The sequence below is a fragment of the Neophocaena asiaeorientalis genome, unplaced genomic scaffold (genome assembly GCF_003031525.2).
Source record: "Neophocaena asiaeorientalis asiaeorientalis breed wild unplaced genomic scaffold, Neophocaena_asiaeorientalis_V1.1 scaffold540, whole genome shotgun sequence".
In the NCBI taxonomy this organism is placed as follows: Eukaryota; Metazoa; Chordata; class Mammalia; order Artiodactyla; family Phocoenidae; genus Neophocaena; species Neophocaena asiaeorientalis.
The window spans coordinates 3,315,795-3,343,378 of record NW_020172141.1 but is presented as its reverse complement, the minus strand read 5'-3'; the positions used below and the strand labels follow the sequence as shown (position 1 = coordinate 3,343,378).

Genomic DNA, 27,584 nt, shown 5'->3' with positions numbered 1-27,584 from the left:
CTTATGCCGCAGATGAGTTCATGGTTCCAGGCCAGGGATTGTACCAACTGCAGGGCTGGACTCAGCCTTCTCCACAGCGATGCTGACACACGGGACCGGTGCCGGCTCAAAAACTAGTACCGGGCTGCTGTGAGTAAGTAGAAATTGAACGTGAGAATTTAGAAGGTTTCAGAGCAGTTTTACGTGGCAAGACATTCAGTGCGTGACCAGGGGACACGTCCATCTGGCATGTCTATAGGATCCCACAGAGGCTCAGGAGTCTTCTCAGTCTCTCTGACCTTACCACTCTCCTTCTTCCCGGACACAGCTGAGCCAGCAATGAAAGCCCGTTTTCCAGGCCCCAGAGAACCAAGAGCACCACGAAGTCTATCCACTACTGCCGAGGACATGGCCTCTGCTCTGCTGGCAGAGTCCTGCTTCTGAATACAACCTGTGTGGTACCAAACCCCATCCCTGTGATTCTTCATGTATCAGTTAGCTTCTGCTGTGTAAGAAATCATCCCCAAACTCAGTGGCTTAAAATGACACATTATTGGTTTTCACGATGCTGAGAGCTGGCTGGGTTTTGTTTGGCATCCCTTCTGGTCTGGGCCAGCATCAGCTGTTCTTTCCCGGGGTGCCTCACACGTCCGGGGCCTTTGCTGTGTTGGCTGGGATGGTTGAGATCACGCTCCATATGGTCTCTCGATACCCAGCAGGCCTCCCTGGGCTTATTGGGATGATGGGGAACAGTGCCCAGCAGCAGAAGAGTAACCCCCAATGGGCAAGTGGGGGTTAAGCCTCTGCTGATGTCATCCTGCTAACGTCCCATTAAGAGCTACTGAATGAATATGTTTCCTTTTTTTTTGCGGTACGTGGGCCTCTCACTGTCGTGGCCTCTCCCGTTGCGGAGCGCAGGCTCCGGACGCGCAGGCTCGGCGGCCATGGCTCACGGGCCCAGCCGCTCCGCGGCACGTGGGATTCTCCCGGACCGGGGCACGAACCCGCGTCCCCTGCATCGGCAGGCGGACTCTCAACCACTGCGCCACCAGGAAAGCCGTGAATGAATATGTTTTTAAAAGGCCTTCAGTCTTCCTCCTCTTCACATACTTGAGGTTAAGATGTTCAAAATACACTGCTCCCAGAGTCTGGTTCTGACTGTCGATGGCCTTGGATGCCAAAAACGCTTAGTCATCTGTTTACTCTGTCATCATGGAAGAAGCCAGTAAAGTCCAGTGACCTTAGTAAGAGGAACTGTATGGCTTTTGTTTCCCATATAGAAGCAACCATTGGTGTAGACTGGGAACTCGATCTTCATTCATTGTGTGGTTGTTAAGACAACACCAGCTGGTTTCAGCTATTCACACATAACATTGTGCATAAAGAATAGGGAGTAGGGATCAGCTGGTGAAATTGTTGGGTGAAAAATGGCTCCATCAGGCATATATCTGGAGCAAACTCTAATTTGAAAAGACTCATGCACCCCAATGTTCATAGCAGCACAATTCACAATAGACAAGACATGGAAGCAACCTAAGTGTCCATCAACAGATGAATGGATAAAGAAGATGTGGTGCATATATTCAATGGAGTACTACTCAGCCATAAAAAGGAATGAAATAGTGCCACTTGCAGCAACATGGATGGACCTAGAGATTATCATACTAAGTGAAGTAAGTCAAAGAGAAAGACAAATATCATAGGATATCACTTATATGTGGAATCTAAAAAAATGATACAAATGAACTTATTTACAAAACAGAAATAGACCCACAGACATAGAAAACAAACTTACAGTTCCCAAAGGGGAAACATGGTGGGGGGAGGATAAATTAGGAATTTGGGATTAACAGATACGCACTGCTATATATAAAATAGATAAACAACAAGGACCTACTGTATAGCACACGGAACTATACTCAATATTTTGTAATAACCTAGAAAGGAAAAGAAATCTGAAAAAGATTTTCCAGAATCACTGTGCTGAACACCTCAAACTAACACAGCATTGTAAATCAACTATATCTCCATTCAAAAAAACAGAAAAAAATGAATAGAGGAACTTGAGCTTGCAGAAAAAGTTTTCTTGCCTTTTCTAATAAACCTCACGTTTCCAGAAAAAAAAATAATAAGGAAAAGGGCCCCAGCGGTCACCTGAGTGGATGCACACCCACTGGCGTGCAGAGAGTGGGGCTCTGGTGCCACCAGGCTTACGGACAGGTTCACGGACCAGGCTCTTCCTTTACATAGCTCCATAGCTAAGTGGTCCAGGCATCCAGCCCCATAACATGTCTTTTCCCTCAGCTGGATCGAGTGAAGCTTCTTTGTCAGAAGGTCTTCCAGTTGGGGGCCCATCAGTGGCAACCCATGCCAAACACTCTCACCCTGGATTCTCTGGAAGAAGCTCTTCAGCTGGGTCATTTGAGGAAGCTGGGATGGTCTGCATGATGATACGACCAGGATGCTTCTGTTTCTCTGGAGGATTTCCTGCCCTCCCCTGCAGCCTGCATCCTACAGCCATCGTTGGGTTTCTGTGCACCAGCTCCAATATTCCTCCACGTATCACCTCTCTCTATATGCTGGGGTGCATCAGAGGGGCCTGGGGCTGATCTAGGAAAAAAAGATATGACCGCAGGAAGCTGTAACACACAGCAAGCTGCATTAGGCTCTTGGACAGGGTTGCATGAGAGACAAGGTCTGTCACAGCATGAGACTCTGCATAGGGACCACCATCCAGAAAGGGGAGAAGAAAGGAACTCCTCAGGAAGGGGGGGGTCCCATTGAGGCTGCCCAGCTGCCCGGTGGGGCGTCTCTGGGTCAGAGGACTGAAGGACCGAAGCGGTTTGGGGGTCTTACAACCACAAGGCTCTCATCAATAGCCTTCAGATGTGAGGTGAGGTTTCATGGGGTATGCAAAGCAGGCAGCTTCTAAATAACTAAAGCTTTACTCATTCCGGCTATTTTTAAACTGATTGGCTGTGTAAAAATTGGCGTTAGATGCCAGCAAGCCTTCAGGTAATGGGTCTCAGCCTATGCTCAAGATATAAACCACTGAGGGGCCAATACCCAGAGGCCACCTTCGGATCACTCCTATAACCCCATAACTGGGTTCTGGGGTGTTCTTCTGAAGACCAGGATTAGGCCACCCTGAGTTAAGATGCTGTGGTCCCCCTAAAAGGAGAATAAACATATGACAGGGGAGAGCCTGAGTGGCGATTGGGAACCATGTTGCTCCGATGACTTCAGACCACATCCAGCCGATTCCTTACTCAGGATCACAGCCCCTGTGGAAGCTGTCTCTTCCCTGCTGGGGGGAAGTTAGCTGGCCTGCGGGCCTTAGCCGACGCCTGCTACCTACACATCGCCTCTTCGTTTCCTGAAATGCCTGGAGCCAGTTTGAGGAAATGCCATCTCTTCCACTTGTCCCCACTGATTGAGGCTAGAACGTCAGGGCCGGGGAGGGTCACATATCCCAGTGTTTCCAGTAGTGAGCCCCAGGGAATCTAAGTCTCGGGAAGAAATCTGGGAACAAACGTTCCATGGTACCATACGTTTAGAAAATGCTTCATCACCTAGTTCCCTCCTAGGGATTCCCAAGACACGGTTATAAGTTCAAGGAGCCAAGATTATAGAGGAGTGAGTATGTCATGTAGAGCATCCTTTGGGGAGACTCGAAGATATATCACTTGGGAGGAAAATTCAAAACGGTCCTGAGGTCTTCCAAGGATTTAGGAACTCACAAGGTACTGAAATTCAGATCTTAAGGGTATTTTGATTTCATTATGGTTGCACGGCATAAAGGATAGATGAGGCGAGAAAGAGAGAGAGAGAGAGAGAGAGAAAGAGTGAGACAGAGAGAGAGAGAGCGAGAAAGAAAGAGAGAGAGAGAGAGAGGTTCTGAGAAATAAGATAGTAAGACAAGGGGGTCAGTTTAATCCCCTTGGTCAAATGAACCAGTTTTCATCTGAACCATGTCTGACCTTGCTTTTGTTGAGGGTTGTAGGGAATCTCAGATTCAAAGTCATATACTAAACTAAAGAACTGTTGGCTTATTCAGGGTCCCTAAAGAGCAACAACAGTCCAGGCCACTCCCCCCCTTTTTCTCTGAGTCCCCTGATGTATTTAAACACGAACAACGTAAGGTTGCCAAACTCACGGTCCGTGTAAACGCTTACATTTGACCATCAACATCGTAAGATACACATCGTATTTCATTTGTAATTCAGCGGTGTCCTACCACCTCCGTGCCTGGGTGTGTGAGTCCCATCTGGAGACAGCACAAAAGATGACGCGAGGCCTGGCCTGAGGCCCTGCTGACCCCTCCCTGGGGTGGGCCGAGTGCAGATTCCTCCACTGACACCAGAAAAGTCAGAGGCTCATCGTGACGGAGGCACGAGGCTAAGATCTGTGATTATTAATCATGAATAACCCTGTGATATGTTCCGTTGCATGCAACCTTATTTTTCCCATTTTATGTTACAAGTTGGAAACACAGACGTTAGCTGTCATTCTCCAAGATTTGCAGTCTCTCATTTTTGTCGCTGTGGAACCTGGGATGAGTCTAAGATGGCACATTTGATGGAATTTAGTGACGTATGGTCCACGTTTACACTTGGGCTCCACCGTCTGCCAGCTCTGTGCCCTTGGGCACTCGGTTAGCCTTGTGGGGCTGCAGGGGTCACAGCGGTCCACCCACCCTGGGATTGTTGTAGGTATTAAATGCGAGGTTTTAGCACAGCACCTGGGGAGTGCTGATCAATTATGGGGATGGTATTTTGTAACTCCCCCCTCCAACCACGCGTTGTTGACTTTTCCTCATTTCATTAAATCATCTTCCTCAACGTTATGTTTAATATCTACACAGCATTTCATCCGAGGACTGTACCGACTTTTGTCCAGTCACTCCCCTATTGTTCGAGATTTAGGATGTTCGTGTTTTCCTTTGTTATAAAAGTGCTGAAACACATAGCTGCATTTTTTGTTTAGCACATCCACATTTCTAGAATTTTAATTTCTAGATCAGAATTCTAAGGTAATTGCAGCATGAAGCCCAGGCCTTATCACCCACGTCCCCTGGAGAGAAATTTCCTACTCTTTAACAATGAAGAGTAAAAATACTTGAAGCTTTGCCCAGTCCTGCCTTGAACCTCTGCAAAGGTTTTGACCTCGATCTGTGAACACCCTCGGCTTCCGCTGAGGTTTCGCGCTGGGTAAGTGGTTTGAGGAGTCGTGAGGAGGAAAACTTCTGCTCTCAAGTTCGCTTGAAGTGTAACCTCGTTCCTCCAGCTCAGAGGCGCTCATGGAACAGAAGCAGGCATCGTGGAGGCAACGAGGCTTCGCGGGTGTGCCCCCCCCACTCCAGGTCCCCTGCGGGATGGTCTGCGTGCACCCTTTCTTTAAAAAAAAATTTTTATTGGAGTAGGGTTAACTTACAATACTGTGTTAGTTTCAGGTGTACTTTTTTTGTTTTGTTTTGCTTTTTTTGTGTTTTGCTGGTGATGAATGCCCCACAGCCTGGTGTGGTCCCATCTGCCTGAATCAAGCATTCCCTCGGCTTTTAGTGGACTTTCCTGTCCACCTCCCTCAAAAACTACCGACATTGGCATTGTCGCCCCTGGTCTCCACGGGGCTTGGAAAGTCCATCCACGCCTCTCCTAGCCCATCATCATTTTGTGGCAAGATTGTCCCCTTCCCCACCTCCGGGAGCCTCTCCCCACCCAGAGCGGAAAAATGTCCCTAGGAGGAAAAGTTTCTAGGAAAGCTTCAGAGTTTTCAATCCCAGGTACAAATCCATCCAGACCCTCTCTTGCTTGAGTTGCTTCCGCATCCTGGCTCTGCCAGCTCCTGAGATGTCAGAGAAAAGACTGCTTTCCCCCCTCCGCTTGCATCTATGGAATCTGGCCTTCCTAAGCAACAGTGCATTTGGGAACAAAGAATCCTTTGTACTTTGTATCATGCCATTGGTTCCACGTGATCAGTCTGTGCTTTCTCTCTCCCACAGGTGATGGAGCTAAAGGTACAGTGTATCCCATGATACATTGTATATTTGTGTAATTTAGGGAACAGCCTTGGGCCAACCAGAGTTTGTGTCTCAGAGGCTGCTTTCCACCTGCTTCTCTGTTGCTCACTGAGAACGTCTTCCAGGGACTTGGAGGTGACATAGTTTCAGACACATCCAGTTCTAGCGGGATCTGCTCACGGAAGTCACACCGGCTTCGTTCCTTCCTCTCTCCTCCCCCCTCCCCTTCCTTCCTTCCCTCTGCTCTGCTTTCTTTCCCCTCCTTTGCTAGCTCTCTTAATAATAAGCTGCTCAGAAGAGTCTGGATGGGGCAGTAGCCGGCCTTTGGAGGACCCTTTCAGTCCAGCTGAGTCCGGGCCTTGCCAGGAATGCCCACACAGGCTGCTGGCTGCCATGAAACAGGAAAGTCCTCCCTGGTCGAGTAAAACACTCCCCAGATATTGACCGAGCGCCTGGTGAGGGGCCGATGCTCCAACAACAACTTCATCCACTGGACAAATGCCCAGTTGAGACTCACCTCTGTTTTTCCTTTGGGAAATCTGCATAATGGAAAAAAAAAAGAATCACAGGTTTGGAAATCGGAGGAGCTGGTTGCAAGTCCCAGCCCCAGCAGGTGCTCGCTGGCCCCTGGAGGAAACACTGTCAATTCTCCAAGCCTCAGTTTCCAGCTAGAAAAATGGTCATGATTCCGCTTCAGGTAAGAGACTATCTGAAACCACATTTTCGCCACTGTAAGTGCAGAAAATAAGGGCTGCCTCTCACTTTCAGAATCTGCTCGGATTCTCCTCCCCGTAGAGAACAGTGATGGTCTTATGAAATCAAACTGTCAGCCACGTGCTAATTCCATCCGGTGCTGGCTGCACGGGACAGTGAAACTGACACCTCCGAGGCAGGGTAAGTCAGAGCGCTGGAAAGGGGGACGCACAGGACTGGGGCAGTCGGTGGAGGCTTTAGGACATTCTCTTCCTTTTTTAATGAGAAAAGAAACCTGGATGTGTAAATGGATAAAGCGTGTCAGTATCTTTGGTGAGAAAAGGGAATTAGATTATATAACATCTGTGGAAGTGCCACGAAAAAGGTACAGATGTGCTATGAACGTCGGACGCCAATAAGAGACTCCAAACAGCACTGGGTACCGAGCATGGGCTCTGCTGCCACATGCCTGGTTTGAATGTGGCCTCTGCCATTTCTTCACGGGGTGTCTTGAGAAAATCACTCAGTGTCTTACTGTGTCTTGGTTTCCCCGTTGTAAAAAAGAGGCTGATGGGGTGCCTGTTTCCAAAGACTGCTGTAAGGATAAAATGATCTGATTCACACAAAATGTTCAGGATGATGCCACACACACAGGAAGCACCAAGTGTATAGGAGCTATTCTTGTGGTTATTACGTTGGTGAGTGACTTGTGGATGACTTACCTCTAGTGAGCTGAGGTAGCACACTGCAGCCAGTCGGGATGAGCTAGTCCGACGTGTCTTCACTTTCTTTCCTCAGGGAGTTTGCCCGATTCTCATTTTCCCTAGCTAGAAGACGGGAGGAGATCATTTAATAATAATAATAATAAATGGGGTCTGGTGACTATTCTATTTATTATCATGGCAAGTAGCCCAGCGGATACTCTCCATGGTCCTCAGGATACATTGCTCAACACAGATGCCTGGAGCGGGGGTCCCATCTGGCTGAAGAGGGGCCTCTAGAAGCGGGGAGAGAGGTCTCGGCAGGCATTTTCCTCGGCTGACCGTGGGGAGGCAGAGACCCTGGCCCAGGTTGGTGGGACAGCGTGTTGCGACCCACGAAGGGGCCAGCAGAGCATAGCAGTGACCGGCTCCCACGCCTCGAAGCCTCCAGAAGCATGTCAAACAGGTCACAGCCAAAGCCAGCGGGTCCTCAGGGCTTGGCTGCAGGGGGCCACGTGGAAGGAGGCACAGGGCTGGGAGAGCAGGTCCCGGATGCAGAGCTCATGCAAGGATGGCGGGCTGATGAGATTGGCTCAATCCAGCCAGAAGCAAGATCCATTCCCCACACCCCACCCTACCCGAGCTTTCTTCCTCTGAATCCTTAGGGCTTGGAGCAGGAACGATCTCCTCAGACGTCTCCAGGCTTAGTCCTGGCCTGAGGGGCAGCGGCCTCTGTCATGCAGGCTTCAGAGTCAGATCATGGGGGCACCCAGGAAGGGGGCTGACTGGGGAGGCCAGGAAATCATGCTCATCGGTCCCCATCACCACCGTGTCAGCGGAGGATTGTGGGAATGTCCTCTGTCTGTCTCACACGCATGCACACGCACACACACACCCCAAATATACACACACGCCCCTGCTTTGCCTGGCAAGACTCCGAACACAGCTTGTGTAACACTGCAGCCCACACTAGGACTTACCTCGATTTGGGTTCCACAAGAGAAGGCAGCTGGAAGGAAGCCAGGGACCACCTGACACCATATGACAATCTGGCTGAATGCTGGAACATCCGGGATCATTAGAAATGACCCACACCTGAGCCCCCTCCCAGGCCACCGCGTCCACGGCTCTGGGCCCAGGCAAGGATATTCCCAGGCTCTCGGGTGATTCTGAGGTACAGCTGAGGGTGAGATCTGAGATATGAAAAGAGGCTAAATGGTTTCACTGGGCCTGGAAAGATGCTGGCTGGGGGTAGGACGGGGGAAGACCAGCAGGCCACCTCCTGACTGCGGAGGCCAACAGAACGCAAAGCGTCTGTGGCAGAGAGGGACGTCCCCGCATGCATGGGCGCTCCAGATGGGGGACCCTCGACATAAGGTGGGGAGAAACTGACAGAAATCCAGGAAACTCATTCAGTGAAACCAAGTCCCCTTGCCTTGAAGCTTCCACCCAGGAGGACTTGCTAGAGGTGGAGGATGCTTTCCGAGCTCGAAGGGGGACAAGTTGCAAAGAGCCCGAGGAACACCTGCTTTCATTTGTCTACCTCTCCGCAGCAGCTGTTCAATTGTCCTTCCAGCCTGTCCTGCCCCACAGGTTAGAATGTTCTCAACAGAGCTTTGCTTATTATCTCATGAAGGTCAGCATTTAATCACCACTCGATTAAAGGCCCATGAAAGACAGAGCTGAAAGAACCCATTTCTTGGAGCTCTGTTCCAGTACCCGCCCATGTGGTAGAGCACAGAGGGGTCTAGACAGACAGGGCAGGTAGCAGGGCCCTTCTGCCGTTGGGGGCTGGGACCGTGGACGTGATTTGGTTCCCTGCAGAGATGCTGTGAAGAGATGACCTGTGCAATGTCTGAGCCCCTTAAAATTACGTTGTTGATAAAGGATGGAACCTACCTGCACAGACGTGTTATACGCACAGTGTATTTCATCTTTGCAGACTCCACTGGGAGGGGAGGGGGATGGGACCGAGGACTGGGGGACCTCTTTGTTCTCACACAGGCTGCCACTTGCGGTGAGAACGGGCCACCCAGAGCTCCTCTCCTGGCCGAGTCCAGGCTCTCCACACCCCCCAGGGCCTCTTGGGATCATTGTGTTTACTCTCCAATACGCAAAGCTGGGCGCTGTCTCTTTAAATAGTAGAGGCTGAGAGGCTCTCAGGCCACCATGACATATCCCAGCATTGGACCAGCCCCTGAATAAACTGGGTGGACGCCCGGTCTGGCTTCAGTTACAGGGAGCACCACCAGGGCACATCTCGAGAAGCCTGGCTGGAAGCAGCGGGGCTGGATCTGCTAGCTGCCGGTCTCTCCACTGCCCTGTTCCGGGGGCGCCTTGCCTGGGCACCCGTCACGTTTGACTGCAAAGAAAGCCGCGGGGAGGAAGGGGTTACACTGTTTGGCCTGGTGAGTTGTCTTGGCAAACTATGCCTCTGGATGGTGCTTATGCTTTACAGAGAGCTGCCCAGCCCCACGCCCTGCCAACCACATATGGAAAGCGTTGCAGGGGAGAAGGCACGTGTGTGTTGGAATTCACCGGAGAGTCAGAGGATTTCTAAAATCCTTGGTTAAGAGCTGGATATATACTCTGGCTGGGGAGGCGAGAAGGACCCTCTGGGAGCATCTAGAAACCTCAGTGTACCCAGAGTGGAAGGGAGAAAGGGGACCAGATGCGCCTTCCCTGATGGGAAACAGCTCTGCACACACAGCTGGCAGGTGGCCTTGGATTGGTAAGCAGGTTAGGGAGAAACCTAACCTCTGCTCCACCTGTAGCGGAGCCCTGGCTGGGCTCCGGGTGTGGCCGAGCTGGTGACACCAGCCACACTGGGTGGTATCCTGTCTTCCACCCCTCGGGGCTGAGTAGGCAGGACGCAGGCGAGGGGCAGTGAGGTGACCGCCAGAGACGGGTGGGTTCAGGTGTCCCGCAGTGTGGTGTGACCTGGTTATCGATAAAAACGTTGGGTTCAAAAGAAAGGAAGAGATGAGCTATATCTGACCACGTGTGCACTTTTCTAAATGTATATACTTCATTTAAAAGTTTAGTTGGAACAAAAGAAAGGAAGGGAAAGAAACTCCTGAGTTAAACATGCTAATATTTATAAAGTGCTTAGAATAGTCCCGGGTACATGGTGATCATGTGAACATTGGTTAGATAAATAAAAATGTCTGAATGGCATATGAAGAGGGGCAATAATTCCCAGGGCAAACTCGGCCTAGACCATGACCCAGGAGGCGAGAGGTCACTCCCATTGGTAGGTAGAAGGTAGTCCTTCTACCTACATACGTGCTTTCAATCTATGGGATTGATAAGCAATTTTCGTTTAGGGGGTCAGGCTTTCCTTAAAAGGTTGTTGTGAGGATTAAATGTGAAATAATAATTAATAATAATAATAATAATAGCGACAATTTACTGGGTACTGATCCTTTATTCTTTTCCAGACGCTATGATAATTGCTTCACACACTCTTTTAATCAACACCATAACCCTTTAAAATGGCCATTCTCAGTCCTGTTTCCAGATGAGAAAACCGAAGCACCCCAAACCTCAGCTCACTGCCCAAATCCACAACCCTGAGTAAGCAGGGTAACCGGGGTCGTCTAAGCCCAGCGTCAACGTGCGTAACCATTGGACCACACCACCTCTCACAGAGGTGTCATGGGCACTGAGCGAAAAATTTACAAGGAGTCTTCTTTTTAATCTAAGGGTTTTTGAAAGCCCATTGTTGGAAGATTTTTTTCAAATTATTTTTACCTGAAGAATGTACAATTAGCTACAATAAGCAGCTACTTTCATCTAGTAAAATAAGTAGCATGGGAGTATTTGACTCGTTCAGAGCGATGATGTTTTGTGACACAAACGCTGGCTGGTTGTGTATGACCTGCTGCATTAGCCGGCAGACGTTTAATACCCACCTTCCGGCTCCGGGTTCCTGCCTCAAGGCTGGACCCCCAGAGCGTCTTATTGGGGCGCGCCTATCGTGCGCCCGGAAGGGCTATCCTCTCTCCCCGTGACGCTGGGCGGACCCCGTTCAGGCGGCTGTGAATCAGCTGATTTCCCTGGCTGCGCTTCCCCCACCTCAAATGGCCAACTCCCCACCCTGTGGCCGGGGACGCGAGCCGAGGCCGGGCGCCAAGCCAGGCAAACTCGCCTGGACTGTTTCGGGTTGTGGTCTGGATTTCCACAGCGACCCCAGGGCGCGCTGTCCTGCAGTGGGCAGGCCTCTCCCTCCTCCCCCAACCCTCACCCGAGCAGACCCGCTAGATCGGTCCCGGGAATCCGAGGCACCCGGCGCTGATCGCGCAGGCGGGCTTGGCGCGGGTGCGCCCCGCTAGGACTGTAGGGCAGGCCAGGGACGCCAGGACCCGAGAGAAGGGAGGTCTGCCAGCGCTTAAGTGCCATCTCCCCCTACCCGTGGCAGGGGCATCCAGGCTGGCTCTCCCCGCGGGCGCGGTCCGACTGCGTGCGCCCCAGAGCCCCGCGCTGGTCACCCACGGAGGCGACCTCTGGCGGGCTTTCCCACGTGGGCAGAAGGGCCAGTATATCGGTCAACTCTTGGTCTCCGTGACCTCCGCGGAGCCAGGGAAGCGGAGGTGAGAAAGCTCGCTGCCTCCTAGTTTCGAGGACAAGCCACCGCTGGTTTGGAGTCATCGACTTTCTCCTGGGGCGCAGTGAAGGCCGAGGAACTGGCTCCTGCCCTGCCTCCCTCCTCACTGCCCTCTCCCCTCCCCGGGTCCCGCCCCCCTGCACACGCTGACCCGGGGACACACCCTACTGCAGCGACGCAGACAGGGCGTTGTTCCCGTTAAAGGGGAACGCCGGGAGCCTCCCTCCGGCCCCTAGCTCGGCGCACGCAGCCCCGCAGAGCAGCTGTCTTTCCGGACGCCAGCCGCCGAGCGGACGCACGCGGTTTGTGCCCGAGGCCACTCTGAGGATCTCCGAGGATCGGGGACAGCTATCCCTTTGGGCTGTAAGTGCTTTTGGCAGGGAAAGTGGAGGAGATGGAAGAGGAACGTGGGCATCTTTCGTAGACGGTGACAGAACGCGCGGAGCAGGGGGCCTCGGGCCGGCGCGGTCCCCGATCGCGGGTAGACCACCGCCTGTCTCGCGTCCTTCCTACGGGGCTTGTAGGGACCCATTGCGGGGTGCCTGGTGGTCTATAAACCGCCGGGGACGCGGGTGCTGGTGTCCGGGTATGGGGCAGGGGCGGAGCACTTTTCGCCTCGCTGGACTCACTGGCAAAGCGGTCCCTGCGGTGGACATCTCCGGGGTACAGGACCCCCGTGCCCCCCACCCCCACCCCCTGCCCTCGGCATTAGGAGTCACTGGATTTAATTTAAACCTTCTGGGAGACATCAGAAAATCCTGCTTATTTCCTCCTGCACATTCCAGAGTTTCACTGAACGTGTTGCTTAAGGGAAGGAACGGAGAGGTTTGCGATTGGGTATTTTAAAAACCGAGTTATTGAAACGATGTCTCTGGACCAAGATTCTGTCCCGAAGTAGCCCCCCCAAACGCAGCTCATCTTCGCAGACGTGCAAATCCTCCCACAGGTCGGCGGGTCTCTGTCCCTAAGGTCTGCAAAATGTGGGGCTAGGACCACGCCGTGGCGGAGAGAAGATGTCCTGCCGGCTCCGTCCGGCTGCGCTTCTCCCGGGACCCAACCCATTCCCTCCGCCTCTCCTTCCCACCGGACACTGGCTCCCCTCCATCCAGGCTCCTGGGCCCCTGTCCCGGGAGCGCAATGGCCCGGCCCTCAGGGCTGCCGGGGAAAGCGCGCGCGGTGGGCAGGAGGCGCCGGCCCCAGCAGTTCTCTCCGGCCGTTCTTTCTTCTCCGCTCTACCCAGCTCTGCGCCTTCTCTCCGGGGCCGCTGGTGCCGATGCCAAGCTGTGCTGGGGCCGGGACAGCTCCCCTGCGCGGGAGGAACTGGGTGGAAACTTGGGAGCCTAGCGGAATGCGGAGCGCCCTGGGGTCTGGGAACCCGGCTTCCCGCCGCGCGCTCTCCCTCCCAGCTCGCCGCTGGTGTCCCCGGGCCTCTCGCAGAAATCTGGGCCCCTTCCGCTCACCCACAGCTCCACCCCACGGGCTAACGCGACCTCTCGCCCTCCGCCCCCCTTCTCCTCGTTGGGCTGCCCCCGGAACCCCCAGGTGGGTGGAGGCGCGCTGCGGCCTCTGCTTGGCACTCTGGAAAAACCTCGCCTCCCGGGGTGACTTCGACGTGCGTCGTGCGTACCACTTGTTTTGTTCCAAAAGCAGATGTTCGGTCGCAGGCGGGCTCGACGGACTGTGGGGCGAGGATGCCGCGGTTTCCGAGCGCAGGACCCTCCCTCCGCGTCCCTCCTCCCTTCTTTCCTCCCTCCTTCCTTTCCTCCCTCGCTCGCTCGGGCAGGCCGGTTCGCTCGGCCTCACGTCCAGTTCGGCCCTCTCTCCGGCCAGGCAGAGACTCCGCTGAGCAGAACTCGCCGCCAGAATGCTTCTCCTGCTGCTCGGTATCATCGTCCTCCACGTCGCGGTGCTTGTGCTGCTGTTCGTCTCCACGATCGTCAGCGTGAGTCTCCGGCGGGCAGCGGGCGGGCGGCGGGCGGGAGGGGCGCCCGGGGCTCACCCCGAGCTCGGCCTCCGGATGGCGGTTCCAACTGTGCCCCCTCCAGTTTGCAGACAAAGCATCTCAGACATCCCAGGGCCCTTTGCAGTTTCTGGCAATCCGCGCCTTTTCAAAAGTAGTTTTGCGAAAACCAGAGCAGATTCAGCGGGAGGAAGGAAGCGAGCGCGGGACTAGGTGAAGCCACGCAGGCCTCTCTTTAAGCCAGAGAATTTAGGTACAGATCCAGGGGTTCCCCCACCCCCGGCCCTTCATTTGATAAGCTTGTGTAGCATTTTCCTTAATGCAGGGTCGTTGAGGAAGGAAGTGGAGTATTTAGGAAGGTTTGTTTTTTCTCCAGATGGCATCCATCAGATGGGCGGTTTAGTTCATAAAACAGCCTTTAGGACTCGAAATTGGAAAGTTCAAATTGGCTTTTCCCTAAGAGTTCACAGCCCCAGGTCTGCTTTGCGCTGTGGACATGGCACCTTCTTAGAAAAGCCTCCTCCAGTACAAACAGGTCACTGGGATAACTTGTGTTGCAAAACCATCAGACATCAAGCTCATTAGCTTTTAAACTTATTTTCTTGAAGCTAAGCCTAGCCTCGGGCAGTTATGCGACCGTGGCCTTAACTTCTGTATATACAGCAAGTCCCAGGCGTGATGTTCTGGCCTGGTTCAAAGGTTGAGAAATAATTATGTTGGGGATTGGTGAGTTGGTCCATCGTTTACCAGCATCCTGCCAGCATCTTAAGTGTGCCTTATGGCGATCTTGTCAGGTTGATAGGAATTGTAAGTAAGGAAATGGGCTCAGAGTGGCTGCGGCTTTGGGAATGATACCCGGGAGATGGGGGGTGGGGGGAGCTTGGATGCAGGTGTCCTGGATTGAGTCCATGGCTCCTTCTACTACGGCACACACTTCGGCACAGAGCAACTTATGTGTGTGTGTGGTGCTTTTACACTTACGGAGTGCTTTTCACTAGCAAAGCCCCGGCCCTCCCCTCTGGCTGTCTGGGCCAGACCACCACATCTCCCCTTTCTCAAGCACGACCCTGGACTCTGGCTAGGCAGCCCCGGGGCAGGGCAGGGGCAGGCCCCGTAGACAGGTTGATGAGGTTGCTCTTTGCCTACCCTTGGTCTTCTCCCTCCCCCTTTCCGTCACTCCTCACGGACTCCCCTGATTTACCACGTCTGGTTCTCTCCAGCAATGGATGGTGGGCAATGGACACGCGACCGACCTCTGGCAAAACTGTAGCACCTCTTCACTGGGCAACGTCCAACACTGTTTCACATCATCAGCAAACGGTGAGAATGATTTTTTGCTTCACAGGTTCGTCCTGATCTGTCCGTGGCATGTTTCTCTGTCCAGACCTGGAAGCGCTTGTTCTTGCAAGACACAAGCTAGAGAGTTGTTGCCAGGGTGGGGTGGGACATGGCCAAGACGTCCCAAGACAAAAGGGGAGGGGCGGTCGCTTCACTGGCTACACTGAGATCCTGGGGAGTCTTTGTGCATTCTCTCTACCTACAGAGAAGCCCTAGAACACCACACCCCCTGCTTCCCATCACTTGTGTAAGGCTTCTTGTGAACCAAGAAATGTGGACACACATAAGCAGTGATGGTGCAAAACCTTAGGCAGACCCCACTGGGAGTTTCAATCCAATTAGCGTCTTTGGTTTGGTGGTAGGATATCCAGGAATGTCCTGTGTCTTCCTGGTGCAGTGATGGAGGGGCTGTCCTGAGGATAGACGGGCCAGCTTTTGGTCTCCAGTTATAGGATTTCCTCTCTGCATCTTGGGCCTCAGGGGTGCCATTTAGCATCATAGCTGTTGAGCGATTCCTCGTTGCAAGATGGGGCATTGACGCTATTTGCACAACCCCAAGCTGAGCCCGGGAGTATTTCTGCTCTGTCCTTAGCATCTTTTCTGTGAGATATTGGAAACCAGGCTTTCTTGGGTTCAGGTTAAGGGGTTAATTGGCCATGGAAGCACAGACCAGCTACTTCCAGCACCCAGAGGGAAGGAGGGCTCAGCGGGGACCTGGTGTCTTTGGATGTGGAGAGGCAGAGATAAACAGGATGCATTCTTTTTGGTGACTGGGGGGTGTCTGGTGGCAGCGTGGACCCTGGCAGGGGCCACAGTGCCTGGCATTGAGGACACGGTGGGCCAGGCTCTGCATGGTCTCATGTTCCAAAGGACATGTCCTTAGCCTGGAGAGGGCAGTACCTATAGATGTGACAGAACTTTCCTGACATCTTGGGTTTAAAGACCAGCAAAGTACACGTTTTGATGAGGCTGCAGCTGCCCCTAGATCAAGTATTTCTGTTGAAGATGTTACGCTCAGTGAGAGAAACCAGTTCAGACGCAGCTCAACAAAGCAGGAAGGGCAGTGGCCCTTCGTTCTGTATGTGCACGGTCCAGTTTCTTTGTGGGACTTTTCCCCTCAGGGCTCTGCACCCAGCAGTACTCAAGCTGTCCCTGAAGCATCACCAACGAAATATCTCCAACCTCAGTATAAAGAGAAACTGCTCGAACTACTGTAGTTTATATGGGGAGGACAGGCAAGGACTAGAAGACCCTGCTTTATGTTTCCACTTTCCTGGGGGAAGAAAAGACACCAGTCTTCGTTGAAGGGAGCAGTCCTTAAACTTTTCTCGGAGTCTGTGAAGGATATTGAATTCAAACCACCCTAGAGGTTGCATTGTGAGTTGGCAATCAAATAACTGAAACACTCGGGAGCGTCTGCGCATGTGGCCACAGCACTGCTTGGCCCCAAAGCCACAGCATCCGGTCTCCGGGGCAGGGTTTGGCTGGAGTTCCTTGAAGCTCAGGATGGGAGGCTCCCTGCTCGCTACTGACACCTGGTGGCCACGAGTGGTGACTCCGCCCACAAGGGCCGGCTTTCCCTGAGACCCCCGAGGTGTCCACCTGGACATTGCCCAGCTGGCATTTGGCCACGTGGGGTTGGCAGGGGATTCTCGACTTAGTCCCGGAAGGAGCAGTTTTGGCAGGCATACTCCAACCCGGCTGGGTTTCAAGAGGGATGAGTCGGCAGAGGCGCAGTGATCTAAATTGTCCGACCTGCTGGACCGTGATGGTTGCCTGCTGCGGACCTGCTTCTTCTGCGATGGGGAGCGGCTGCTGTTCCGCCCTCGCAGCAGCTCTCAAAGAGGCACCAGCGTTATTCCTATCGCTCAGCTGTCTCTTTGTGTACGAGCTCACCTTCCTGGGTTCGTTGACAGTGACTTTGGGGTGTGCATCGCGGGTCTTTATCCAAATCCGCGTGGTTGCTTCCCTGGGTGGGGGTGGGGTCCCAGATCGTGCTTCTCCTCCGCATCTGCCTTCTCGGCTCTCCCAGTAAGGGCGTTCTGAGGAACTCTGGACAAGCTGGGTTTGTTTGCACTTGGGCTGATTCTAAGTCAGAACTTTCCATTTAAGCTTCCCCAGTGGTCGCTATCTCTGTTCTCATCTTCTGACGGGTCAGCTTGTGTTACAACCTCAGCTCTGATGGGGGTGAAGCCTCTGGGACTCCTTTGCCTTTTCGATTGGGTTTAACCATTTCTGTGCCAAACAAGAGGTGAAAAAAATGCAGAATTAAAAAAAATTAGACTGCCTTTACAGATGGACCCTGCTAGTTGTAAACCAGTCACCTTGGTCCGTATTTGCTCTTAGAATGTTTCAAACATACTTTTTATTTTAGTAACTGAAAGTAATTCGTTACAGATACCAATTTGTGAAGAATACGTTGCAAGCATGTTATGTGAAAACGCGTTGGTTTACAAGACTTGCTATTTTTGCTGAAGGGGCTTGTTTTTGCATGTGCGGGGCTGGGGCAGGGCACCTCTGCAGGGCGTCATTCACTTTTTTGTCTTATATGGAAGGTGCTTGTTGCCACATTAACTGCACGGCAGTCAAACGTCTATGTTATACGGTTGGAAGGAAAGAGATTAGATTTTTTTCCCTCAAACTCTTTCTTGATATTAGAGTAGTTTTAGATTCCTCACTAAATGCCCTCAACTCTGTCTGCTTTTCCATTTTCTAAATGTATTTACACACCCTCTGGCCCCATCCTGATCCTGTCTGCAGGTAGAGGTGAAGGAGGCTTAGTGGGGGAATATTTATCATGACTTTGTTTTGAATGCCTTTCGGCCTGAGGGATGTAAGAACTTGGAGAATGTGCACCGTTGGCCTTGACAGTCCTGAGCTCTGTGCAGGGGGATGAATCACTGTGCAGGTAGCACAGGCCAGATACCCAAAGAGTGGGGACAGGCGGGCAGCACCAGACTTCAGGGGAGGAAGTGGAAGGCAGGTCTCATGTGGGAGGGGGGATTTGATCCATCCTCCAAAGGATGGGCAGGATTTAAATAAATGCAGGCAAGGAGGAGGCAATTCCCTACGGAGGCAATGATGACCTAAAGCAAGGGGAAGGCAATGGAAGGACACATTAGACCAGTTGGCTAGCGTTCCGATTGGGATTGAGGTTGGCTGCATAAACAGTACATCTTTAAATGGTAGCGGCCTAAATAAGATAGCTTATTTCTCTCTCTTTCAAAAGAAGTGTGGAAAAAAAAAAAAAAGTGTGGAAGTAGGCAGCCTGAGATAGGTACGGTTGTTCCATGAAATTGTCAGAGCCCCAGGCACTTTCTAGCTTATTTCTTTGCCATCTCTCAGATTTGGTCCTCATCCTCATGGACCAAAAGGCTGCTAGAGCACCAGCCATTTCTCTACCCTTCAAGCAAGGGTAGAGAAAGGAGGAGGAGAAGAATGTGTCCCCCTCCCTTTTAATGAAATGTCCCCGGATAGACCACACACTTCTGCTTTTATCTTTTCCTGGAAGTTCATCACAGAACCACACCTAGTGACAAGGGAGGCTGAGAATGGAGTCATTTGGCTTCATGGGAAGCATGGCTTTTTGATTCATAGAAATTTAATAGCGAGCACCTCCCAGTAAGCCTGGCTTGAGACTCTTCCCTTCAGGGCTTTGACTACCCCTCTCCATACCAATCATACTCTATAACGAGAGCTCTGCTGTGTCCTATGCAGTTTCAGAGCAGAGCCCAATTACTTTAGGATTCTCCAAAGAGCCCATCTCTGCTGTGTCCTGGGCGCCATCAGCAAGACACTGACCCATATTGGAAACTGGAGATTCCTTCGACTTGCCTCTCTTTCTTTCCACCTCCCAAGTCATGAGCAAGTCTTACTGTTTCACGATGTCTCTTGAATCCTTGTTTCCCTCCTGTCCAGACCTCTCTTCTCACCTCCAGATGAGCATATACACCTACCTACCTGACAGTTTGGCTGGGATGTCCAGAGGCATCTCCAAACCAGCCAGGCTTTGCCCCCCTCCACCCACTCTCCCTCTTTGATGGTCTCTAGTGTTTTAGTGGATGCCGCTTCACCATCCGGTGAGTTTCATGCTCAGAGTCTGCCTGGATGTGTTTCCTTCTCTCCCTTCTCAGAAGCATCCTAGGTCCCGCTGGTTGCTCTTCATCTCCACGCCCGTCACCATGCCTGCAGTTACTGTCAGGGCCGTCCTGCAGCCTCCTAACTCCTGACCTTTCTTCCTTCCGTGTAACTCGTTTTGCATATTGAATCAAGGATGATGTTTAAAAATACAAACCTCATCATATTACTGTCAGTTTAAAACCTCTCAGAGGTCCTTTACTGGTCTGCATCTACCGATGAGCATCTTTGCTAAGGTCCATACCTGAATGATCTGTTCCTGTTTCCCATTAAGCCTCACCTCCCATCTCTCCTCCCCTTCATCTTGGAATTTCAGCCTTCTCTCACCTCCTTGACCCTGAACTTCCCACCTCAGGACTCCCCCTGCCCTCCTTTCCCCCCTCCCTCTGTTCTTTCATGCAGGACTATTCACTGAACACCTGCCCCGTAGAAGATTCCACCGCAGACACCAAGGCTGCAAGAGTGGACAAGAGCTTCCGTTTTACTGGGCGGAACAGTCAATAAACGTGGATAGCCAGGGGCAGTGGTAGGAAAGACAAAGAGAATAAAGCAGGGTGATGTGTAATGAGGGACTTGGGTGAGGAAGGGTGTCCTCTTGGAGAAATGACCGCTTGAGGATGACCAGGAAGGAGTCAGCCACAGGGACATCTGGGACAGGTTCTAGACAGCGGGACCTCCCGAGGACAAGATCTCCGGGGTGGGAAGGAGCCTGGCAGAGTTGAGGAACAGAGAGCACAGGAGATGGAGCAGCCGGCCAGCCTGTAGAGCCTTCTAGACCCCAGAAAGGAGTTTGGTGCAGATGGATGGGTTTCTAATGTTTATGATTTCATTTAGACCTGCTCTGTCTTATATGTGTTTCTCAGCTGTTTTATTCCAAGATGGAGTAACAGTCTTGTGCGTTTATAAGGCAGAGTACATCAGAAATTTTACAAAGTAGAAATGCACCTATCTATTTCCAGCAGCAGCGACCTCGTGACCGTTAGGTTGCGGGCAGCATTAAACCAATGCTTCGGATTGAAAATTAGAAAAAAATAAGTGTTGCCAGTCTCAGGAGCCCCCGACTTGAGCCCTCGGTGGTCTCCCGTGTCTGCGTCTTCCGTCATCCCAGATTTATCTCGTTTATCCATTTGGTGGCATTGTCATTTCTGCAAGGACATCATACCATTTCCTCATCTGTGGCTCAGCTTTTGGTCAGAATTTAGAAAACACAGGAGGCCCTCTGCACTTATGGGTTCATGTTTTGCAATTTAAAATCTCTGTGGCTCCCTGGGCCAACCCGCAAGCTCTGACCCAGAAATGACTCTTGATTTTACAGGCCCTTGTGGGATGAGGAGGTCCTGGCAGGCGAGGGAGGTGCAGGGAGTGGGACGTGGTGTCATAATGATTGTTTCAACCCTTGGAGTCTCTCATCAGATGCCAGCATCCATGAGTTAATTCAGAACGCTTGTTCAGACCTGTGTCTGTACCATAAGGCCCTTGAAGCTCAGGCTTTGCTTTCTAAAAAATTTAAATTGGGCTTCCCTGGTGGCGCAGTGGTTGGGAGTCCGCCTGCCGATGCAGGGGACGCGGGTTCGTGCCCCGGTCCGGGAAGATCCCGCGTGCCGCAGAGCGGCTGGGCCCGTGAGCCATGGCCGCTGAGCCTGCGCGTCCGGAGCCTGTGCTCTGCAACGGGAGAGGCCACAACAGTGAGAGGCCTGCGTGCTGCAAAAAAAAAAAAAAAAAAAATTTAAATTGCATTCCCAGGGTTTTACCAGAGTCAAGAAAGCATCCCTTGTAGTTCAGGAGCAGGGAGTGGCCGTGGGGTGGCCTGAGGGTGTGGATTTGGTCTTTGGTGCCTGAGAAGAGGAAGTCTGGCATGAAGGCTTCTGAGTATGTGGTCATCAGCACACACGTAGACTCTGACCTTGGCGGGGACCTGGGAGGTCATCAGATTCATCCCCCTTCCCATCCCACTAGCTTCGGGCTGTCTGCAATGTGCCCACCATGTGCACATCCTGCCAGTGATGGGGAACTCACTACCTTTCAAGAGAACGTCTTTCATTTTCAGAGCTGCCAGCGTGGTCCATTCATCCATTCTTCAAATATAAGGAGCGCATCCTAGGTGCTGGGCAGACAGAGCTCAACAAGAAAGACCAGTCCCTGCCCCAGCGGATGGAGCTCACAGTTACGCAGGGGAGACGGAGGATAGACAATGAATGAGTCATTGTGGGCAGCGGGCAGCGCTCTGTAGGAGACAGAGAGAGCGATGGAATAGCAAGTCACCACCGGGGAGGAAGCAGCTGGTCATGGCAGGCCTCTTCCTGCCAGAGTCCCGTGGATGGAGGCTTAAAAGATGGGAGAGACCAGCTATGTGAAGAACTGCAGGAAGAGAATTCCAGAAGGTGATGGAAGGGCCAGGACCCTGAGGCAGGAAGAGTTTGGTGTGTTCACCAGTGCCAGGCTGGCGTGTCTGAGTGTGCTACAGGCAGGAGAGGACGGGCCGATGGCTCGGGCCATGATGCTGAGAAGGACAGCCCAGCCACACTGAAGGGTTTGGAGCAGAAGAGTGGCGTGACCTGACTTGTGTTTTGAAAGTTCGTCCTGGCCGTCAACACTGAGAATGTAGAATGTCAGCAAAGCACTTGGATTTGGGAATCTGTGGCTCAGGGCAGAGGTCTGGGCTGGAAATTCAGGTTTGGAGTCATCCGTGTCTACGGAGGGTATTTGACGTCCTGGTGCCGGGGAGTTGATGAGAGGAGAGGCAGAGGAGCAGAGGTGTCCAGAGTGAGTCCTGTGACACTCCGGCAGCTGATGGGTACAGGAGGGAGTTGGCAGAGAGGTTGGGGAGGAGGGGCCGGTGATGCGGGGGAAATGCCCTGGGATGCTGTCATTAACAAATTACATAGCTGAGGCCGCGACTGTCCTCTGAATTTCCAGTCGTTTCTGTATGTCTTCATTTACGCCTGGGGGTCTGGACCTGGGTTTTATAGGTTGCAAGCTTGTCCTCAAGGAGTTTAAACGCCCATCGTGTCCCCAGACTGACTTCAGATATTTGGAGGCTGCGGCTTTATCTCCCCAGGGTTTTCCTTTCTCTGTGATGCCTTCTTCTTGCAGTGGCTTTTCTGGTGCTGGTGATGGCTCGTGGTTTGGCTTGGCAGGTGGATGAGCAGAGAAGGGGGAACTCTCTCCCTTTGCTGTCCCATTCTTCCTCCTTCCTCCCTATGTTCTGTGGGTGCCAAACCTAAAGAAGGGCAGCAGGATCCTTTAATTTGTTAGATTTCAAACATGCTTTTCAACTCCTCAGCACCCCAGTGGATGGGTACCTGGAGTCCCTGCTTTTCTGCACTGGGTCTGCCTCTTACGAGCTGCTTACCTGGGGCAGGTGCCCGGTGGCCTAATAGGGTGAGCGTGGAGGTGGGACCTTGAGTAGGCACCCATCGCATCCCATGTGTCCTGGAGCCTCTTCCTGTTCAGGATATGATTGTGACAGCGGGTGCCGGGAGGGGAACCTTCGAGCCGGGCCTGGGAAATCGGGTAGAACTTAAGTAGGCATGGGGAGGAGAGAAGAGTGGGTGCTTTACTATGACTGGTGGGCTGGGGGCTCTTAATTTCCATGATGCTTGGCTCCCTTTTTATATTTTAGGATTAAAAAGGAGAGGGGACCTCTGATTATTTTTATATGAAGAATGCCTTTTAAAGCCAAAGATCGTGAGCGCCCTCCCCCCAGGCATACCCTCCTTCCCTGTACATTTCCATCAGCACAGCTTGTGATCGGGCAGTTAAAATGCCTTTCTCCTTTCCACTGTCATTGTCTGTGGCCAAAACCCGCATGTCCAGGTGGCCTGTTCTTAACAACACCAACAAAAAAGGTTCTCCAATAAGTCAATTTGGAAAACACCATTTAAAAGTCACCCAGGCTATTTTTTTAATGGTAAGACTTCTCAGAGCCTTGAGTACGTCGTTGTACATTGCAGTGTCCGAGGAGGGAGGTTAATATACTTGACCATGGAAGCCACTCCCTCTGTTTTTCTGTTTAATCAGCAACAAGTGTTTGGGAAACACAGCCTAACCTGACCCTCCTGTTACTAGAGTTTTCCAACCAGGGAATAGAGGAAGCCTGAAATAGCTGAATATTTTCAGTAACCTCAGAACCTCAATGGCTGTATTATATTCCCTGTTCAAGTCTAAAGACTAGTGAGAATAAGACTCGTGGTAGCAAACCACACATATAAATTAGACTCTGGAAAACTAGCTCCTGTGCCCATCAGGAAGCCTCTTGGTTAGGAGGGCAGTTAATTGAGTGATGGTGTCAGGTACAGCCAGAGCGCCTTGAACTTCTATTCACTAGTCATCAGCCAGAGGTTCTGCTGGAGTTGAAATGCCCTCGTGATTGTGAGTTGAAAGAGCCTCCCCCGTGGCCTTCCTCTTCCGCGTGAGCTCCTGGCCAGAGGGAGCTGAAAGCCCCTGTGTAGCTTTCCCCTCTGGCAAGCGTCCCGCGTGGGTCACGGGCAAAGTTAGCCTGAGCCCTGGGCCCGATTTCAAAGCTCCCAGCTGGACTGGATGGGAAGAAGCTGGAGCCCTCGGCGAGGACCACGCGGGGCCCTGTATAGGCTCCCACCGGTGAGCGAAGCTTAACAGCCAAGGCCACCTGGATAGGAGGCAGGCCGCTGGGCAAGTCAGCCGTCTCTGGGATGACATTCGTCTCGAGGAGGAAGGAGAGTGGTGGTTCGTGGGCTGGCAGTGGGCAGGGTAGCGAGGTTTGAGGGTGGGGATCGGTGGGGATCGAGGGCTGGTGGTTCGCGTGCTTTGGGAAGCAGCACAGCTTTATGCAAATGGGTGGCACTTACTCCTGCAGTGGTGACTCACCCCCATGGCCTCTTTCCTCCTGGCTTGGCTTCCCCCAGTTTATCCTCTGACTCAACTGCCACTGTCCTTCCGTTCACTTTCCGGAAAACCTGTTCTCTCTATGGAGTCAGAGAGCTTTTATGAACTGCCTGAGTGGAATGCGAGGTGGGGAGGGGCTGCCAGGGGCGTGGCTCCAGGCTGGGAGTGAAAGATGCACCGGAACGCAGAGGGGCTGGTGCGCTGAAGAGGGCTGCATCACTTTTGAGCTCTTAGCTCACCAGATCGTTGGCCCTGGGCTAAGAATACAGCTGAGGGGGCAGATATATTTCCTTCATTGCTTCGCTGCCGCTGGGGCAGGAATCTGACCTTTGGTCCTTGGGCATCTCCAGCTTTCCCTTCTGCGGGGGGAGTGGGTGTGCTGGCAGCCACGGCCTGGCCCACGTCAGAGAGCAGAACAGCAGGTCTGCGAAAGGCTTTTAATTCCCGTGCTTGGCACCAACGTTGGAGGTTACAACGCTGCCCCCGGGGATTCCACGAATAGTTCTCGGGCACTGATCGTGGGCTCTGCTAAGGACCCTGAACTTGTGGTTTGGGAGAAAAGAGTATCACTGCCTTGGGGCTTGGGTAGAAGTTCGGACTCACCACTTGGCACGGTGGTCTCACATTAAGGTTGATCTGTATGAAACAGGACTGCGGTGGACAGGGCTTTCCCTTCCGTCCAGGTCTCTCCACTCTAACAACTGTTTTCTGTACGTCGGATGTGCTTGTCTGTAGCAGAGGCTGGCAAACGATAGCCTGCAGGTCCAGTCGGGTCCACGGCCTGATTCTGTAAATAAGATTTTATTAGATGAACAGGCCACACCCATTCATTTACATATCGACTAAGGCTGATTTTCTGCTAAGGTGGCAAACTTGAGTAGTTGCCATGGAGACCACATGGCCTAAACTATTTACAGTCTGACTCGTCACAGATAATTTGCCAACCTCTGTGCTGAAGATCCCGTATGAAATGATAGCAGAGTTGTATCAAAATACTTTCTGGTGTTCCTGTTGGCACCTTATAATAATATGGCTTATGTGGACACGGTTGTCCCCGTTATCCATGTACTTGGTGCGGCCCAGATGGAGATGCCCCAGGTACCACCCTGGAACAGTCTGTAGGTGCTCATTTACCCTGCCCCTCAGTTCAGCCTTTTCATGGGGTTATTTGTATTGTACAGAGCTTTTATATCAACACTTTTATTTGATCGTTACCACAATCCTCTGAGATAGTTAATCCCACTTGTTACAGGAGAGGGATTCGGGGGCAAAAATATGCAAGTAGCCAGTTAAGCCGGGGGTACCCAGGACTGTTCTGATGGAGGGCGTGGCCTGAGCACGGCTGGGACCACAGCCTGTGGGTTTAACACACGTACTGTCAATATCATTCCTTGCTGAAGAAATCTTTACTTCTCATCTTGATTTCTTTATCCAAGGGATTATCTGGGATACTATTTTAAAATGTCCCAATTTATGTTGGCTGGTTTGTTTTGAATTTCTACTTTCTGTTTGCCTTTAGTTGTGTTTACATCATGTCTGCTTTTTTTCTGAGATTTATTGAGATTTTTTGGTTGTTGCCTGCTGCCGTTTGCAAGACTGTCCCATGTGTGTTTGAAAATAATTTGTAGTCTTTGTTAAAGGGACATACATGATCTACATAGCTATTAAACTGAATTGGTTAACGCTGTAATACAAATAATCTATATCTTACCGTATTTTGATCTACTTGATTTATCTATTCTGAGAGAGCTATGCTTAAATCTTCCACTATGATTGTTAGCTTTATCAATTTCTTCTCACATTTCAGTTATTTTTTGCTTTATTTTTTTCCAGGCCATGCTATTATATGCATAGAAATTTATGACTTTTATTTCTTCATGGTAAACTGGATCTTTCCTCACTGGCCATTTTCCTCTTTTTCAATTTGAATCCCGTCCGCCTGATGCTATTATTACCGTACGTTTTTGTTAATATTTGCCTGGTGTCTCTTTTCAAAATCTTTTGATTTTCAACTGTTGTTGGTCTTAGGTATATCTCTTGTATCAGGCTACAGATACAAATGACGTAATTCAAGATGGAGTTCCACATCTTATAATGAGTGACCTGAACCCATTCACACATGCTGTGATTGATGTAGTTGGACTTGCTCTCATCGTGTATGTGTGTTACTTATTTTGCTTAAGGTTGAAAACTTGCTTCTTCAACTCTGTATCCCCAGAACAAACCAGAGAGCTTGGCTCAAAACAGTAGGTGTTCAGCCAAGACCCATTGAATAAAAACTTCCTTGACTTCCTGATTGGGATCTGATTTGAGGAACAGCTTACGGAAAGCTAACTCAATTGTAATGAGCTTGGCACGAAAATTCAAGTTCCTGGTGAAAGAGTTTCGAGAAGAATTTCATTACGTTATTAAATCTAAGGGACTTCTCCTATTGATGTAGACTTAACATGTATGATTTTGAGTTTTCTCTAAATATGAGGTCTGGCGGAAGTTCCTGGTGTTGATGATAGGTAAAGACTTTAGGAAAAGATCTCAGAATCAGAGAAGGAAATCTAGGATGTCGCCTGCACCAGCTGTGCCCCTTCTGAGGGTGTGCCTTGAAGGCCACTCCACAGCAAAATAGAATCACTGTTTTGATTCTAGATTTGGGGCTCAGATTTCTTTGTTTCCAGCTTCACCTACCAAAGTGCTGGATAATTGCTTTATTACAAAAAAATGATATTATGGCAGCATTGGCTTTGTTGCAGACCACCCCTCCAGAAGAAGTGCTACGCTGGGCATAGTGGTTCAATTGGAGATATAAAAATGAGGCTGGGATGGCTCACAACGCATTAGACATCCTTTTCGAACCTTAATTGTCAAAGAAATTGCAAAGATAAAAGAAGCATATAGTCCATCACGGTGGAAAGAACACTAGACTAGAATCAGGGGCCTCCCAGCTTTGGCTGTGCCAGTGGGGCTCATCCAGACATCTCTGGAAATCTCGGTCAGTAGAAAGGCGTGGGTTAGTTGATCCCTCAGGCTTCTTCCAACTCTAAAATGCTTCTGGTCTCAGTCTGGAAAAATGTCTGTGTCTGTGAAACTCGAGTCACAGTTACCCTAACCAGTACCCTTAAAATTCTGCCTTGAGCCACTCGCAGCTCAAACCAGGTTCACCTCTGTGAGTTATTGGACTTCCCTGGCAGCCCAGTGGTTAAGACTCTTTGCTTCCACTGCAGGGGCCTGGGTTCCATCCCTGAATGGGGAGCTAAGGTCCCGCATGCTGCGTGGTGTGGCCAAAAAGAAAAA

At 51.5% G+C, this 27,584-nt stretch overlaps 1 protein-coding gene across 3 annotated transcripts in view; it reads left to right on the top strand.

Annotated features, from left to right (window-relative positions):
- Window positions 1-9,756: 9,756 nt before the first annotated feature.
- The window catches only part of PMP22 (peripheral myelin protein 22), a 29,139-nt gene continuing 11,311 nt past the window's right edge, over window positions 9,757-27,584 (top strand). Inside the window, exons 1-3 of one of the 3 annotated variants that reach the window (XM_024753249.1) lie at window positions 9,757-9,800; window positions 13,829-13,940; window positions 15,179-15,278. In XM_024753249.1, coding sequence (XP_024609017.1) covers window positions 13,863-13,940; window positions 15,179-15,278 — 178 coding nt within the window. In that variant the 5' untranslated portion in view covers window positions 9,757-9,800; window positions 13,829-13,862. Of the gene's footprint in view, window positions 9,801-12,225; window positions 12,362-13,828; window positions 13,941-15,178; window positions 15,279-27,584 lie in introns of those variants that run through there. The other 2 variants (XM_024753231.1, XM_024753240.1) reach the window with 2 other exon arrangements.